The sequence below is a fragment of the Salmo trutta genome, chromosome 8 (genome assembly GCF_901001165.1).
Source record: "Salmo trutta chromosome 8, fSalTru1.1, whole genome shotgun sequence".
NCBI classification, from domain to species: domain Eukaryota; kingdom Metazoa; phylum Chordata; class Actinopteri; order Salmoniformes; family Salmonidae; genus Salmo; species Salmo trutta.
This window is the reverse complement of record NC_042964.1, coordinates 16,102,694-16,121,692: the sequence shown is the minus strand read 5'-3', so window position 1 is coordinate 16,121,692 and position 18,999 is coordinate 16,102,694. Positions and strand designations below refer to the sequence as shown.

The 18,999-nt window shown below is 42.4% G+C and overlaps 1 protein-coding gene across 2 annotated transcripts in view; it reads right to left on the bottom strand.

The window, feature by feature from the left end:
- Positions 1-18,999, bottom strand: part of LOC115198266 (ATP-binding cassette sub-family A member 1) — a 291,299-nt gene that overhangs the window by 11,211 nt on the left and 261,089 nt on the right. For both annotated transcript variants that reach the window (XM_029760119.1, XM_029760120.1), the window contains 2 exons: positions 15,401-15,504; positions 13,959-14,051 (listed from right to left, as the gene is read on the bottom strand). In XM_029760119.1, coding sequence (XP_029615979.1) covers positions 13,959-14,051; positions 15,401-15,504 — 197 coding nt within the window. The remainder of the gene's footprint in view (positions 1-13,958; positions 14,052-15,400; positions 15,505-18,999) is intronic.

Sequence of the window (18,999 nt, the reverse complement as noted above, 5' to 3'; positions counted from 1 at the left end):
ACGTGAACTGGGATATGTTCTGGGTAGCCTCAGACAACAACATCAACGTATATGCTGACTCGGTGAGTGAGTTTATTAGGAAGTGCATTGGAGATGTTTTGTTCTCTCTGTGACTTTTAAAACCTTCCCTAACCAGAAACCGTGGATTGATGGCAGCATTCGTGCAAAACTGAAAACGGAAACTTATTAATCACACCAAACTTAATCATGGCAAGGCGACTGGAAACATGACCGAATACAAACAGTGTAGCTATTCCCTCCGCAAGGCAATCTTACAAGCAAAGCGTCAGTATAGAGACAAAGGAGAGTTGAAATTCAACGGCTCAAACATGAGACGTATGTGGCAGGGTCTACAAATGATGACGGAATACAAAAAGAAAACCAGCCCCGTCGCGGACACCGACGTCTCACTCCCAGACAAATTAAACAAGTTCTTTGCATGCTATGAGGACAATACAGTGCCCACTACCAAAGACTGTGGGCTCTCCTTCAACATGGACGACGTGAGAAAAACATTTAACCTGTTAGGGCTAGGGGGCAGTATTTACACGGCCGGATAAAAAACGTACCCGATTTAATCTGGTTACTACTCCTGCCCAGTAACTAGAATATGCATATAATTATTGGCTTTGGATAGACAACACCGTAAAGTTTCTAAAACTGTTTGAATGGTGTCTGTGAGTATAACAGGACTCATATGGCAGGCAAAAACCTGAGAAGATTTTATGCAGAAAGTGGCCTGTCTGACAAGGAGTCGTTCTTCTTGTCTCTGTTTATTGAAAAGTGAGGATCTTAGCTGTAACGTGACACTTCCTACGGCTTCCATAGGCTCTCAGAGCCCGGGAAAAAGCTGAACGATATCGAGGCAGCCCCAGGCTGAAACACATTATCGCCATTGCCAAGTGGCCGATAAGAGGACAAAGGAATTAGGCACGTGCCCGAGTCGACCCCGTGCTGTATTTTCTTTCGGCTGTTTACCTAATTGCAGATTCCCGGTCGGAATATTATCGCTTTTTTACGAGAAAAATGGCATAAAAATGGATTTTAAACAGCGGTTGACATGCTTCGAAGTACGGTAATGAAATATTTAGAAATCTTTTGTCACGAAATGCGCCGTGCGCGTGACCCTTATTTACCATTGGGATAGTGTCTTGAACGCACGAACAAAACGCCGCTGTTGGAACATAACTATGGATTATTTTGGACTAAACCAACATTTGTTATTGAAGTAGAAGTCCTGGGAGTGCATTCTGACAAAGAACAGGAAAGGTAATCAAACTTTTCTAATAGTAAAGGCGCAACAGCTCCTCTTCAACCTCAGGAGGCTGAAGAAATGTGGCTTGTCACCTAAAACCTTCACAAACTTTTACAGATACACAATAGAGAGCATCCTGTCGAGCTGTATCACCGCCTGGTACGGAAACTGCACAGCTCTCAACTGCAAGGCTCTCCAGAGGGTAGTGCGGTCTGCACAACGCATCACCGGGGCAAACTACCTGCCCTCCAGGACACCTACATCACCCGATGTCACAGGAAGGCCAAAAAGATCATCAAGGACAAGAACCACCCGAGCCACTGCCTGCTCACCCCGCTATCATCCAGAAGGCGAGGTCAGTACAGGTGCATCAAAGCCGGGAATGAGAGACTGAAAAACAACTTCTACCTCAAGGCCATCAGACTGTTAAACAGCCATCACTAACATAGAGAGGCTGCTGCCAACATACAGACTCAAATCACTGGCCACTTTAATAGATGGATTTAACAAGGGTATCACTAGTCACTTTAAATAGTGCCACTTTAATAATGTTTACATATCCTACATTACTCGTCTCATATGCATACAGTCAGAAGTTTACATACACCTTAGCCAAATACATTTAAACTCAGTTTTTCCACAATTCCTGACATTTATCCTAGTAAAAATTCTATGTCTTAGGTCAGTTAGGAGCACCACTTTATTTTAAGAATGTGAAATGTCAGAATAATAGTAGAGAGAATTATTTATTTCAGCTTTTATTTCTTTCATCACATTCCCAGTCAGTCAGAAGTTTACATACACTCAATTAGTATTTGGTAGCATTGCCTGTAAATTGTTTAACTTGGGTCCAACGTTTCGGATAGTCTTCCACAAGCTTCCCACAATAAGTTGGGTAAATTCTGTCCCATTCCTCCTGACAGAGCTCGTGTAACTGAATCAAGTTTGTAGGCCTCCTTGCACACACACGCTTTTTCAGTTCTGCCCACAAATGTTCTATAGGATTTAGGTCAGGGCTTTGTGATGGCCACTCCAATACCTTGACTTTGTTGTCCTTAAGCCATATTACCACAACTTTGGAAGTATGTTTGGGTCATTGTGTCAGCCTGTATAAAAGAGCCGAAGTCAGGTGCAGGAGAGTAGCGTGATGTAAACAGGCGCACTTTATTAAAGTTCCGAAACGAGAGCACAACATAAATCAATGTGCTCAAATACACAGAACATAACAAAAGTAAAGCGCGTAAAAAGACACCACAGCAACATGAAACAATTAGACACCAAAACATGATGGGAAACAGAGGGTTAAATACAAGTAGCTTAATTGGGGAAATGAAAACCAGGTGTGTATGGAAACAAGACAAGACAAATGGATATAAGAAAAATGGAGCGGCGATGGCTAGAAAGCCGGTGACGTCGATCGCCGAACGCCGCCCGAACAAAGAGAGGAGCTGACTTCGACGGAAGTCGTGACACATTGTCCATTTGGAAGACCCATTTGCGACCAAGCTTTAACTTCCTGACTGATGTCTTGAGATGTTGATTCAATATATCCATATAATTTCCCTTCCTCATGATGCCAACTATTTTGTGAAGTGCACCAGTCCCTCCTGCAGCAAAGCACCACCACAACATGATGCTGCCACCCCCGTGCTTCACGGTTGGGATGGTGTTCTTCGGCTTGCAAGCCTCCCCCTTTTCCCTCCAAACATAACAATGGTCATTATGGCCAAATAGTTCTATTTTTGTTTCATCAGACCAGAGGAAATATCTCCACAAAGTACGATCTTTGTCCCCATGTGCAGTTGGAAACCGTATTCTGGCTTTTTTATGGCAGTTTTGGAGCAGTGGCTTCTTCCTTGCTGAGCGGCCTTTCAGGTTGTGTCGATATAGGACTTGTTTTACTGTGGATATAGATTCTTTTGTACCTGTTTCCTCCAGCATCTTCACAAGGTCCTTTGCTGTTGTTCTGGGATTGACTTGCACTTTTCGCACCAAAGTACATTAATCTCTAGGAGACAGACCGTGTCTCCTTCCTGTGCGGTATGACGGCTGCGTTATCCCATGGTGTTTATACTTGCGTACTATTGTTTGTACAGATGAACGTGGTACCTTCAGGCATTTGGAAATTGCTCCCAAGGATGAACCAGACTTGTGGAGGTCTACAATTATTTTTCTGAGGTCTTGGCTGATGTCTTTTGATTTTCCCATGATGTCAAGCAAAGAGGCACCGAGTTTAATTTAGGCCTTGAAATGCATGCACAGGTACACCTCCAATTGACTCAAATTATGTCAATTAGCCTATCAGAAACATCTAAAGCCATGACATAATTTTCTGGAATTTTCCAAGCTGTTTAAAGGCACAGTCAACTTAGTGTATTTGAACTTCTGACCCACTGGAATTGTGATACAATGAATTATAAGTGAAAAAAATCTGTCTCTAAACAATTGTTGGAAAAATTACTTGTGTCATGCACAAAGTAGACGTCCTAACCGACTTGCCAAAACTATAGTTTGTTGACAAGAAATTTGTGGAGTGGTTGAAAAACGAGTTTTAATGACTCCATCCTAAGTGTATGTAAACTTCCGACTTCAACTGTATACTGTATTTTATACCATCTACTGCATCTTGCCAATGCCGCACGGCCATCGCTCATCCATATATTTATATGTACATAGTCTTATTCCATCTGCTTACATTGTGTGTATAAGGTAGTTGTTGTGAATTGGTTAGATTGCATGTTAGATATTACTGCACTGTTGGACTAGAAGCACAAGCATTTCGCTACACTCGCCTTAATATCTGCTAACCATGTGTATTTGACCAATAAAAATGTATTTGACATGGTGTACATAGTTTGGGAGGAATATTACTTGTCGCACAGTGAGAGGCTGCATGCTCTTTAAACAGTGGTTGATGTGTTGAGTGAAATAAGTGTTCTTATTCTAATGCCGTGTGAAAGGAGAGTTTTGATGCTTTCCTCAAAAAAAGAGGTGGGGGCCAGCCTTCTCCTGCTATTATATTTGTTTTTCAGCTGCTAATATAAAGCATTGCTCCACTATAAAACCGGAGGAGCCAACCTGGCCGGATTGAAAAACGGGACATGAGAAGGCGCCTCCTTTCGTTATTCCAGTGCTAACGGATGACATGTCTTTTTCCCCTATTCCTGTTCCTGCCCATTTCACAATGGGCCACTCTAAATCAAAATTCATTTTACATATTAGTAAAAACAGGGTTAAATTAAGAATAGTCTGATGGGTGAAAATATGATCGCTTGAGAGAACAGCTTGTGCAGGAACAGAGCGCAAGCTTTTATTTATTTTTAATCATCAATAGCCTATGGTCACATTATGCAGCCCATATATGTTTTACATTTACATTTTACATTTACATTTTAGTAGACGCTCTTATCCAGAGCAACTTACAGTAGTGAATGCATACATTTCATTTCATGCATTTTTTTTGGTACTGGCCCCCTGTGGGAATCAAACCCACAACCCTGGCGTTGCACACACCATGCTGGCGTTGCACACACCATGCTGGCGTTGCAAACACCATGCTCTACCAACTGAGCCACAATCTCAGGTTTGTATCATTCACAACTAAAGTTGGCAAATAACTGTAAATCTACCGTATAAGACCTGTTTCAAAAGACCACTTTTAAGTACATACTGTATGAGTTGGCCTACTGTACTGTATGTTGTCTGGCTAAGCGCCATTTCATATGCTGTAAACTAGTTAATTTAGAAGACAAGATATCCTTATAAGTCCTGTGCCATTATTTTATATTATATGATTTTATATTAAGAACAATATAATTGAACTTAGCTGAATAAAATATAAAGCATATTTTTCCCAAAACAGAGCGAGTGCGCATAGAAGCTGCTACAGTTCCTTCAGAAAGTATTCATACTCCTTGACTTATTCCACATTTTGTTGTGTTACAGCCTAAATTCAAAATTGATTAAAATTATTTATTTCCTCACCCATCTTCACACAATATTTCATAGTGACAAAGCGAAAACATGTTTTTAGAAATGTTATGAAAATTAAATACAGAAATATCTAATTTACATAAGTATTCACATCCCATAAGTCAATACATGTTAGAATCATGTTAGAATAGCGATTACAGCTGTGAGGCATTCTGGTAAGTCTCTAATAAATCACATTTTGTAAGCAACTCCAGTGTATATTTGGCCTTGTGTTTTAGGTTATAGTACTGTCTCCCATTGTCTGTTGGAAAGCAGACTGAAACAGGGTTTACTCTAGGATTTTACAAGTGCTTAGCTCAATTCTGTTTATTTTTATCCCCAAAAGCTCCCTAGTTCTTGCCTATGACAAGCATACCCATATCATGATGCAGCCATCACCATGCTTGAAAATATGAAAAGTGATACTCAGTGCTGTGTTGGATTTGCCCCAAAGATTACACTTTGTATTGAGGACATAAAGTTAATTTATTTTGCAGTTTTACTTTAGTGCTGTTAGTGTCTTACAGGATGCATGTTTTGGAATATTTTTATTCTGTACATGCTTCTTTTGTTTCACTCTATCATTTAGGTTAGTATTGTGGAGTAACTACAATGTTGTAAATCCATCCTCAATTTTCTCCTATCTCAGCCATTGAGCAACTGAGTTAGGAAGGATGTCTGTATCTTTGTAGTGACTGGGTGCATTGATACACCCATTCAAAGTCAGACAACATACTGTATGAGTCGGCCTACTGTACTGTATGTTGTACTTAAAAGTGGTCATTTGAAACAGGTCTTATTCGGTAGATTTAGAGTTATTTGCAAACTTTAGTTGTGAATGATACAAACCTGATACAACAAAATGTCTGAGAAATCAAAACATATATGGGCTGCATAATGTGACTATAGGCTATTGATGATTAAAAATAAATAAAAGCTTGCGCTCTGTTCCTGCACACGCTGTTCTCTCAATATGCAGTTGAAGTCGGAATTTTACATACACCTTAGCCAAATACATTTAAACTCAGTTCTTCACAATTCCTGACATTTAATCCTAGTAAAAATTCCCTGTCTTAGGTCAGTTAGGATCCCCACTTTATTTGAAGAATGTTTAATGTCAGAATAATAGTTGAGAGAATGATTTATTTCAGCTTTTATTTCTTTCATCACATTCCCAGTGGGTCAGAAGTTTACATACACATACAATGGTAGCATTGCCTTTAATAACTTCAACAGGATATTCAATGTCTGCTTTTTTTTCCATTTTTACCCATCTACCAATAGGTGCCCTTCTTTGTGTTTGAAATTCACTGCTTAACTACTGAGGGACCTTACAGATAATTGGATGTGTGGTGTACAGAGATTAGGTTTTTAATTCATTTGTAAATATGTCAAAAAATATAATTCAACTTTTACAGTATGGGGTATTGTGTGTAGGCCAGATAAACAAAATCTAAATTAAATCAATATAAAATTCAGGCTGTAACACAACAAAATGTGGAAAAAGTCAAGGGGTGTGAATACTTTCACTGTATTATGTTCTTCTGAAATACATTTTCTTCATATCATAATATTTCTTTACACCTGCCTAAAATAAATAATGATTTTTTTGTGATGGTGTATATTAAATAGATTTCTTAGACTTTTTAAAATGCTTATATTCCACAGGCTTGTACTTGTGGAGGCCTGGAGTTGCTAAATGTGTTTATGTTAATTAGTGGTCAATTACCGTGAGACCGGCAGACATTTGCATGACAATTACCGGCTGACAAAATTTCATGCCGCCAAGGCCTTATGTCCGCTAATTACAATTTTGTATTTTGCTTGGCTTTTACGCTGTGTCTATTGAGCACAAAATAAGACACTTTACCTTGTTATTTTGTCGTTAGTGCTCTATGACCTGTTGTTTTCTGCTTAATTAATCTCCTAATGTTATATTTACTTGTGGAAATGTCCATTGTGGGCTGTTAAGTGCTACATGCAAGGAAAGGCAGCAATCCCTTAATAGTAATTAGAGATATGGTGAGCAAGCCTCAGCCTCCACTATCTCAGGGGGCTGTGGGAGAGGGCTGTGAAGCTCGGTGGTGGTGAAAAGGCAAATGCTTCCCCTGGGTGGACGGGCGAGTCCTCCAATACAAAGATGGCTACTCGAGGTGGGAAGTGTTCGAAGTACCACACTAAGGCTATGTTTCAATGTTCGTACTAGCATACAACTTAGAATCCACGGCCAGTACATTGCTTCATTATAAGCTGTATGCTAGTATAGATATTGGAACAGAGCCTCACAGTACATATTTAAAATGACTGTCGACCCGTAGAGCCTTTCAATGCCAATACATCCTTATACCATATAACAAGCCATGGTCGTGTCTGAATATGCGATAATAGAACATTTTATAGAATGCGAAATGTTGAAAATTGAGGATGCTTTAAATGCCAGGATGTCATAGTCATTTCGGCTTTTCATCTAGTAGAATTGGATGCATGCTATTGAGGAAGAGAGTCGTCTTTTTAGACCCACATGTGTTTGACAAAAGCTGATAATCAGCTGATAATGAAATAAGGGGCTGTATCAAATTGAAATAATGATGGGAAACAACATTAGATTGTGCATTTTCAAATTAGGGTGAGTCTATTGTTGCTGCTTATATTTGTTTCGTACTGCATACCTGCATACCTTTTACTAAACAGTACATTCTAAATAGTATGTAGTACCTAGTATGTAGTTTTAGTAAGTAGTAGGCAATGTCCAATTCCCTGTGATTACAAAGTAGAGTGGACTTCCTTCCATAGTATTTTGAAATAGGCCATCAGTACAAAGTTTGAATGAACAAAAGGCTAAGTTAACAGAGATGCCAGTCTGAGCAGGAGTCTTCTGACATCTCACCCGTTTTGAGACTTAGCTCTCATCAAGCCTGCTTTCATCAAACCCGATTCATCATCCAATCAAGAGTCTGACAAAATCCCCTCCACTTAGCGATGGGCTTGGGCCAGACAGGAAGTCTGCCTGTCTGAAGCCGGTGAGGAGCAGCCGAGCTTCAGAAGTCCCGAGCTCAGTGAAGACGAAAACATTTAAAAAATGCAATAATGGTCGGTAGCGTCGCGAGAAAGGGTTTCAGGCTTGCATGTGTAATCAAATGCTTCTTGTTAGCGGTGGTAAAAAGCGGCTGATCAATTTTCTCTCTCTCTTCTCTGCTACACTGTGGCTATAGGAAGAATGGTGGGCTATATATTCATTTTCCCCATTTATACCCTTCTGTTATCTCACCACAATAAGATCATCTCAACACAATAGAAAATGCTAGCATCTTCACTCGTCAATTGTTTGCCCAATCCCAAATTGACCACTTGTCCCTATATTCCCCTACACGTTATGCACGTGTGGCGATCTGAGAAGATGAGGATGGTATAAGTAACATTGAAATAACTGTTTTGCTTACTGATATGCTAGGTGAATTTTTGCCATACCTATCTATTTCATTCAGATGTCCACAAATACACAAGAGTGGGAGTTAGGGGTTGATTTGGGATTGGGTGTCTGTCTGTCTGTCTGTCTGTCTGTCTGTCTGTCTGTCTGTCTGTCTGTCTGTCTGTCTGTCTGTCTCGTTGGCAGAGGTTTAAATCTCATCCAACAGTTCATTATTCATTCATTATTCAGACTCGGTCCCTACGAGGGCTGTTACAAGTGAAGCTCCACAGTTTTTCACAGAGCCTCTATATCTAACTTCTCTGATTATACTGGCTCCCCTCTCCTCTCTCCTCACTTCTATCCCTTCTCTCCCTCTCTCCCTTCTCTCCCCCCTCTCTCTTCTCTCTCTGCTCCCCTCTCTACTCTCTCTCCGCTCCCCTCTCTACTCTCCCGACTCAGTTTGAGAGTCCCAAACCGTGTAATTTTAAAGAAATAACATCCAGCTTCAGAAAGAGGGGCAGAGACCTGCTGGAGTGCTGTGTAGTGTGGAGTGAGGAAGAGTGTGAAAAGAGAAGGCAGAATAGAGGTAAAAGGTCACCAACTACAACCATACTTGTGTCCGGAGGGGGGGTCACACCAGGGGCCTGAGTGGCCGTGCTTTAATCGGGCAGGAAGTCCTTGAGGGGGTCACACACAGAGGTCGCCCATAGGGGTCATCATTTAAGCTCCTCGGCACAGAGAACCCACAGGCGATGGATATGCACACAGCACAGGCATGTTTTATTCAAAACGTACTGTTCACATGAGGTCTGGAATAGACACACACGTGCCCGCACACACACACATTCTGCATACATAAACTGCATTCATGAACACACATGCTTTCTCTGGCCGTAGAGGATTTTAGATATCTGTCCGTGTGCAAACACTATTAATTACAGCTACGCGCTGATGCATTGTAAACCGCGAGGGGTATTATTTTCCCATCCATCTCAGACACTGACAGTCAGTTAGATAGTGTACTACTTAGCTACAGTGCACCCGAGTCAATCCACATAGAGAGCGAGAGCAGATTTATTAGACTTTTCAAAGCCAACATCCTTAGATTGATCCCAACTTTTAGACACTCTTATAAAACTCTCCTGCTGCGCACGCCGCATTACCTTAATGCATTAAAGGCACTTTGCAGCTTTCTTTTATATTTTATTTCACTGCTTCCCCTTAAGTAAGGACAAACAAAAAAAAGTTGCAACGATGCAGCGAAATATAGCATCTGCTAGCCGCATAACCCCTCAATCTCCAGACATATGAATGATGTAACTCACAGGAAAAGAAAAGGTTAGGGTCCCGTTTCCCGCGTCCTTCTCGCTTTCCCTGACAAGCTAATAGGGGAGATGTAGAAGCTCTTTCATTGCCCTGCACTTCATTTCAGTTTATTTAACACCTGGGATCCCTCTGGATTGTAAAAAATATATTTACTACCACTTATTCATCTCCCGGGTTCTCTTTTTGTGCTGGGCTTTCATAAATTCCCCCCTTCAGACAAATTATTCATTTGAAATGCAACCTGGTCATGGATCAGGTAGGTAGGGAACTCTTAAAGGCAAAACAATCATGAGGCCATGAAAAATGGCACCCTCTTAAAATGTTGTCTGTTCCCTATCTGCATTAAGCGGGCTCTGTCTGATTTGAATGGGGCTATTTTGGCTCATTTGAGGCCGGATTGATATACAGGTTTGGGTTGTTAAAACAATGCGACTGTTGGCCAGGCTGCTCCAATGAGAAGGTGGGAAGACAGGTCATTGGTGTGGCCTAAAGAGGGCAGCACAAACAAAGGCTTGAGCAGGTTGGATGGGAGAGAGAAAGAGATGAGGAGAGAGAGATGAGAGGCAGCAGTGGGGAGTTGAGGAGAGGGAGATGGGAGAAGGGAAGATGAGAGAGAGATAGGGAGAGAGATTAGGAGAGAGAGATTAGGAGAGCGAGAGCGATGGGGAGAGAGAGACAGAGATGAGGGGAAAGAGAGATAGAGAGAAAGAGATGAGGGGAGACAGAGATGAGGAGAGAGCGATGAGGAGAGAGAGATGGGGTGAGAGAGATGGGAGAGAGAGAGAGAGAGAGAGAGATGAGGAGAGAGAGATGGGGAGAGAGAGATGAGGAGAGAGAGATGAGGAGAGAGAGAGATGAGGAGAGGGAGATGGGAAGACAGAAAGAGATGAGGAGAGAGAGATGAGGAGAGAGAGATGAGGAGAGAGAGATGAGGAGAGAGAGATGGGAAGACAGAAAGAGATGAGGAGAGAGAGATGAGGAGAGAGAGATGAGGAGAGAGAGATGGGAGAGAGAGAGATGAGGAGAGGGAGATGGGAAGACAGAAAGAGATGAGGAGAGAGAGATGAGGAGAGAGAGATGAGGAGAGAGATGGGAGAGAGAGAGAGCGATGAGAGGCAACAGGGGGAGATGAGGAGAGAGAGATGGGAGAAGGGAAGATATGAGAGAGAGATGGGGAGAGAGAGATTAGGAGAGAGAGAGATGGGGAGAGAGAGATGGGGAGAAAGAGGAGAGATAGATGGGGAGAGAGACGGAGAGAGAGACGGGAAGAGAGAGAGATGGAGAGAGAGATGGGGAGAGAGAGATGGGAGAGAGAGATCAGGGGAGAGCGAGATGAGGAGAGAGAGATGGGGAGATAGAGAGATGAGAGAGACAGACAGATGAGGAGAGAGAGAGAGATGAGGAGAGAGAGATGAGGAGAGAGAGAGCTGGGAAGAGAGAAAGAGATGAGGCGATGGGGGGAGAGAGAGAGGCAGCAGGAGAATAAATAAATACGGGTAATGTAGCGAGATGTTTGGAGGAGAGGAGGATCAGTGGGGGTGAGGTGGGCTAGCGTGTATTACACATTCGCTATAGGGGGTCAAAATGTGAGAGGCACCTGTGGCGAGATTCCACACTCTCTCTCAGCAATGGGAGAAGGAGAGGGTGGAGGTCAGTCACTAATGCGACAGCAGTACACCACCTGCATCGCCCCCCCCCCCCCCCCCCCCCCCCCCAGTGACACGCTGATGGAAGTTTCCACTCCAAATCTGCAACAGCTTGGGTATTAGGGAGACGTTACGTACACACACACCTCCCTCGCCACATGGCGGGGAGCATTTACATAAACAAGCAGGAGAAAAGCATGCTTCCAATGTGAATAGATTACATTGCATAGTGGTTTGCGCAGCTTGACTTTAAAAATGGTTGATCAAACACTCGCCCCCCGTCCCCAGTCCGTCCGTCTGTCCCGTTTCTCTGTCATTTCATAGGCGCACGTGGCAGGGGGAGAGAGTGGAAAGGAAAATAGATACAGTCCTTAAAGGCCCAGTGTAGTCAAAAACTCGATTTTCTTGTGTTTTATATATATATTTCCACACTGAGGTTCGAATAATGCTGTGAAATTGTGAAAATGATGATAATGGCCTTTTAGTATAAGAGCTGTTTGAAAAGACCACCTGAAATTTCAGCCTGTTTTTGGTGGAATGGAGTTTTGGTCTGCCTGGTGACATCACCAGGCGGTAAATTAGTTAATAGACCAATAAGAGTTCCAAACCTCTCTGCCAATAACTGCTGGTTTTCAGTTTTCCCCTTCCCACTCAGACCACTACCTGACAGTCCAAGTAAAATTCTTGCTTGAGAAATTGCACTTTGCTGAGAAGCAATTTTGTATTATTTTTCAAGAGCAGTAAAGTTTTGACCCAGAAATGATTTGATATGGAGATCAAAACGGCTGCATTGGACCTTTAACTGCCTTTTCAGTCATTAACGGCCCCACACCTCATGAAACATTAATTACACAAAAGAGATAGTGACGCTTATTCATTTAAAAGTATTCACTGTGACCCAAGAACTGACCGATAGCAATTCACTACAAAAACTCTCGCGACCCAAAATTACCAAACACAGCAAAAACATTAAAATGTACCTGTACATGTAATGTTTATTTTTTCCCCTAACTGCTTTAATCTGTGGAGTGTGTGGGCGAGTGAGTGATTACACTAGACTAAATCATGGGTTAACCCTTTCAGCGCCTCCCTCTTCCCTCTTTCCACATCCCCTATCCATACAGTGTTGCTCATATTGAAGACAGTCTTGTTCTCCCTGAGGACAGGAAGTAATTGACAAAGAGGATCTGTCAATTATGGCTACAGCTGGGAGGGACAGGTGGGCACATCACTCTCCTCCTCCCATCTCTCTCTTCCCTTCTCTCTCCCTCTCTTTTTCTCTCTCCCCTCCCTCACTCACTCCCTCCCTCCCCTTCTCTCCCTCACTCTCTCACTCCCTCCCCTCACTCACTCCCCCCCCACACACACCCTCTCTATCTCTCACCTCTGATTTAACGGCCACGGAGATTATATGACATCAAACCTCTTGATGGGAAATACCCTTGACATCGTTGCTCAGACCTAACATACATTCTCTTCCCCCCACCTCCCACTTCCACTCCTCCCGCTCTGACTTGATTTTTTTTTTTACTTCATCATGAAATAGGGGAAAAACCAACATGAGCTATTCACATAATAAATAAAGCTTACTCTATGGAATAGTACTACATTTCCTCTTCAATCTGACACAATCAAAGACTGGAATCGATAGCAGTGAAACGGCCACGTCAGTTAGCTATATTACAACAACAAAGACGTTACTTCAAACATCCAGCACGTTTTTTTTGTTGTCATGGCACGTGCGATAGCACAGCAGATTATATACTGCAATTGCTTTCACCACGATGCTGCATGGGATGCTCATTTCCTCAAAACAAAAACAATAGCAAATGCCTGGGGTGGCCAGTGGCCCTTTTTCGCCGATCGTGGATCACAGCTTTAAGGCAAGGCCAACAATCATGTCAAGAGAGGGCTAGGGTGGGTTGATCTATTATGGCAAGGCCACCTACATAAAATAGCATGGGGGATAGTTAGAGCATAATGTTCTTGAGAACCGCCAAGACAGTATCACCTCTGATGATGTATGAGTGTTAATAAATTCCCTTTATAAGTGTGCTGGTTTTCATAGAATAGAGACATACCTTAGATGGCATCATGCCTTAGAGGTAGGTAACGTATTCATAACGTATTCATTATTTATTTATTTTTCAAGGGAGCTGCAGCACCCCTACTGTGGCTATACACTTAACCCTAACTGATCCTGTAAATGCAAAATGTAATAGTATTTTAGTACTCATTTTGCAGGGCTTGCGTATAGGTTGTTATACATTACTTTTGGAATTTCACATTGAGAGCAGCATTAAAGATGTGGCCTGTGGTCGAGTGGTTAGTGACACTGTTGAAGCCTCACCTGCTCTTGAGATGCTGGATGCTGCCCAGACACTTGAACTGTCCATTCACCATGATGGCCATACGTGTGCACAGGGCCTCACACTCCTCCATGCTGTTAGAGACAGAGAGAGACAGAGAAACAGAGAGACAGAGAAACAGAGAGACAGAGAAACAGAGAGACAGAGAGAGAGAGCAAGAGAGAGAGTGAGACAGAGTGAGAGAGAGGTTGAATTGTGTACTATAGGACTATAGAATTTTAAGTTTATGTGAAAAGGTGTTGACTCTATGCAAAGATTTGCAGACCTGAATTAAGAGTCAGTAAGATAAGCATTTTTCGGGTTTGGTTGTCTACAATGTCCTCTCTGCACCCATAGGGCTGACTAATGACCAATGTTCAAGCTCAGTCTTTTTCCTTATTTGAAGAAATAAAACAAGAAACATTTGGTCTGTCTGAAATATGCCTGCCGCATCCACATTTCGCCTGCTCTGTGGTTAATACTGCAGACAATAGATAACTTTTAGCTGAACAATTATTTTCTGTGGGATTCGCTTCACGCTGTTCGTTTAAAGGCGCGACGGAGTGGGTGTGAGACAAGGGAGGAGAACATCTGTACATTTTTGTATTATTTTGTGTTTCTTTGAGTTTCAGCAGCCATTTTGGATGCAGACAGATTCATTTCTTGCTGAGGTGGAGGCTTTGTATTGCTTTGCTGAGGGATGGAGCAATTAGGATTATGACGATGTAAAACCTGCCGAATGCGCCACTCGACAAACTAAAGCACCTGGTTGGGATATGGACGATTGAACGCAACTGAGCCGTGTTCCCGCTATTGCTAATATAACAAATGTATTTTGTTTCTCAGAAAAACAACACAATATGGAGTGGTGTTAATGGATTCACAAACTAAACTGTACAAAGAGTTTTGCACCGCCCGCTTCCAACAGAAGTTAAGATTTGAAAACAATATTGCAGGTTGGAGAGAGAAAATATTGGAGTCACGAATAAACATGAATGTAGTGAAGTACTATCCATCTCGTTGTTTGTACTTCGTGGATTTCTCAGTTTGAGTTACGGCGTGTCGTATTGGTAATTGCACCACTGTCTACTCCTCCTGGCCCATTCACTAATTGTGTATGAAGACAGTAAAGTCCAACTCTTAAAATCAGGTCGAATAGCTTTAAAGGACCAACATTAACTTTCAAGGAATGTTCATTTCCTCATGGTTTTTGAAGGACACAGCTCAGAAATGCCTGAATTAGTTTAGCACTGCTTTATTACCTTAGCATAATCCCAAAAAACATCTGTTGCAAGGACGTGAAGAAGTGTTGTATTGCTAGTGTTTTGCTAATGTTTTCAACCTTGCAAACAAGAACCCAATAGTAAAACAGGAAAATGCAATTCAGAGCCTCACTCACAAATCTCAAGTTAGAATTGGGCCTTAAAACTGTAAGAATACGTACCTGTGTGATGTTAGGATGACCGAACGTTCCTCTTTGATGATACTCAGGATACAGTCCCACAGGAAGCGTCTGGCTTTGGGGTCCATCCCTGTCGTTGGCTCGTCCTACAGTAATGGGAAAAAAACGATCCCTCAACATTTGACCCCCATTAAGTTCGATGTTATCCCATCTCTACTCCTAATCTCCCTTAAAATTCTCTCAATCTTACTTCATGTTCCACATCCATAAACAAACATTCTAAGTTTAAAAGGATTGTCCATAAAAATAATATATTTTGGGGTATTTTATTCAATCTATCGATCCCTTTAAAAGCCCCTAGAGTCGATTAACGCACAAAGGAAATCTAACCTGTTTAGGATAGGGGGCAGTATTTTCACGGCCGGATAAAAAACGTACCCGATTTAATTTAGAATATGCATATAATTGTTTGATTTGGATAGAAAACACCCTAAAGTTTCTAAAACTGTTTGAATGGTGTCTGTGAGTATAACAGAACTCAAATGGCAGGCCAAAACCTGAGAAGATTCTAAACAGGAAGTGCACTCTCTGACCATTTCTTGGCCTTCTATAGCCTCTTTATCGAAAACAGAGGATCTCTGCTGTAACGTGACATTTTCTAAGACTCCCATAGGCTCTCAGAAGGCGCCAGAACGTTGAATGATGACTCTGCAGTCCCTGGCTGAAAAACAGTAGCGCATTTGGATAGTGGTCGATCTGAGAACAATGAAACGGATGCGCGCGTGCACGTGAAGAGTCCATTTTACATTTTCAGTCGTTGAACGAAAACAACGTCGCCCGGTCGGAATATTATCGCTATTTTACGAGAAAAATCGCATAAAAATTGATTTTAAACAGCGTTTGACATGCTTCGAAGTACGGTAATGGAATATTTTGAATTTGTTTGTCACGATACGCGCCGGCGCGTCACCCTTCGGATAGTGTCTTGAACGCAAGAACAAACGCAGCTATTTGGATATAACTATGGATTATTTGGAACCAAACCAACATTTGTTGTTGAAGTAGAAGTCCTGGGAGTGCATTCTGACGAAGAACAGCAAAGGTAATCCAATTTTTCTTATAGTAAATCTGAGTTTGGTGAGTGCCAAACTTGGTGGGTGTCAAAATAGCTAGCCATGATGGCCGGGCTATCTACTCAGAATATTGCAAAATGTGCTTTCACCGAAAGCTATTTTAAAATCTGACACCGCGATTGCATAAAGGAGTTCTGTATCTATAATTCTTAAAATAATTGTTATGTTTTTTGTGAACGTTTATCGTGAGTAATTTAGTAAATTCACCGGAAGTTTCGGTGGGTATGCTAGTTCTGAACGTCACATGCTAATGTAAAAAGCTGGTTTTTGATATAAATATGAACTTGATTGAACAAAACATGCATGTATTGTATAACATAATGTCCTAGGGGTGTCATCTGATGAAGATCATCAAAGGTTAGTGCTGCATTTAGCTGTGGTTTTGGTTTTTGTGACATTATATGCTAGCTTGAAAAATGGGTGTCTGATTATTTCTGGCTGGGTACTCTCCTGACATAATCTAATGTTTTGCTTTCTTTGTAAAGCCTTTTTGAAATCGGACAATGTGGTTAGATAAAGGAGAGTCTTGTCTTTAAAATGGTGTAAAATAGTCATATGTTTGAAAAATTGAAGTTTTGGGATTTTTGAGGAGTTTGTAATTCGCGCCACGCCCTATCATTGGATATTGGAGCGGTGTTCCACTAGCGGAACATCTAGATGTAAGATTAAGTTACATAATAAGGTGTAGCTTTGAGAAACTAACAAGGTTAGCTAGCCAGCTGTATTCGTTCGCACCGTTTTCCAAACGGCGTCAACACCACAACACCACAGCCACTGCTAGCTAGCCAGCTAGCCAACTTTACCAACTAGCAGTACTGTAGAAACTAAATACATTACAACGGAACGTTTTGAGCTAGCTAACATTACACTAGTTGTCTTTGTATCAAAGATAAAGGTAAACACAGCCATTGCTAGCTAGCCAACTCTACCAGCTAGCAGTACTGTATCATTTTTAGTCAATAAGATTTTTGCAACGAAAGCTTAACTTTCTGAACTTTCGAGATGTGTAGCTAGCAGGACTGACTTTGTGTTACCTAGCCGAGGTTAAATTACTTCTGCGTTATGAAAGGAACTAGACACGGACACGAATGATCCATTGGTAGTTTGTTGTAACCAAGTATTGGTGCTAACCGTGTGTTATTGGAAGCTAGCATGCTAGTTAGCTACGGCGTCATAGGATACGATGCACTGGGTGGGTTTCACGGAAGAATACTGTACCAAGTTATCTAGCTGAATAAACTAAGTTTGAGCCTATTCCTGGAAACATTGAACCACTGTAGATTACATCAATTATCATTTCTAAAGTGGAAGTTGGAAAAGTTATATTTCAGTGTTTCTGTGAATGGTTAGTGAGGGAGGCCCTGCTCTCTCGCTTCCCCAGTTGTTTAGTTAATTTTCATTCCAATCTCCTTTGCATTAGCATAGCCTCTCCTGTAGCCTGTCAACTATGTGTCTGTCTATCCCTGTTCTCTCCTCTCTGCACAGGCCACACAAACACTTAACACAGCGTGGCTGCTGCCACTCTAACCTGGTGTTCCCAGCATGCACTACCCACGTGGAGTTCCAGGTCTCCGGCAGCCTCTGGAACTGCCGGTCTGCGGCCAACAAGGCAGAGTTCATCTCAGCCTATGCTACCCTCCAGTCCCTCGACTTCTTGGCGCTGATGGAAACATGGATTACCACAGAAAACACTGCTACTCCTACTGCTCTCTCCTCGTCTGACCACGTCTTCTCGCATACCCCAAGAGCATCTGGTCAGCGGGGTGGTGGCACTGGAATCCTCATCTCTCCCAAGTGGACATTCTCTCTTTCTCCCCTGACCCATCTGTCTATCTCCTCCTTTGAATTCTATGCTGTCACTGTCACTAGCCCATTCAAGCTTAACATCCTTATCATTTATCGCCCTCCAGGTTCCCCTGGAGAGTTCATCAATGAGCTTGACAAGTTCCTTTCCTGAGGATGGCTCACCCCTCACAGTTCTGGGTGACTTTAACCTCCCTACGTCTACCTTTGACTCATTTCTCTCTGCCTCCTTCTTTCCACTCCTCTCCCCTTTTGACCTCACCCTCTCACCATCCCCCCTACTCACAAGGTAGGAAATACGCTTGACCTCATCTTTCCTAGATGCTGTTCTTCTACTAATCTCACTGCAACTCCCCTCCAAGTCTCCGACCACTACCTTGTATCCTATTCCCTCTCGCTCTCCTCCAACACTACTCACTCTGCCCCTACTCAGATGGTATTGCGCCGTCGCAACCTTCGCTCTCTCTCTCCTGCTACTCTCTCCTCTTCCATCCTATCATCTCTTCCCTCTGCTCAATCCTTCTCCAACCAATCTCCTGATTCTGCCTCCTCAACCCTCCTCTCCTCCCTTTCTGCATCCTTTGACTCTCTATGTCCCCTATCCTCCCGGCCGGCTCGGTCCTCCCCTCCTGCTCCGTGGCTTGACGACTCATTGCGAGCTCACAGAACAGGGCTCCGGGCAGCCGAGCGGAAATGGAGGAAAAC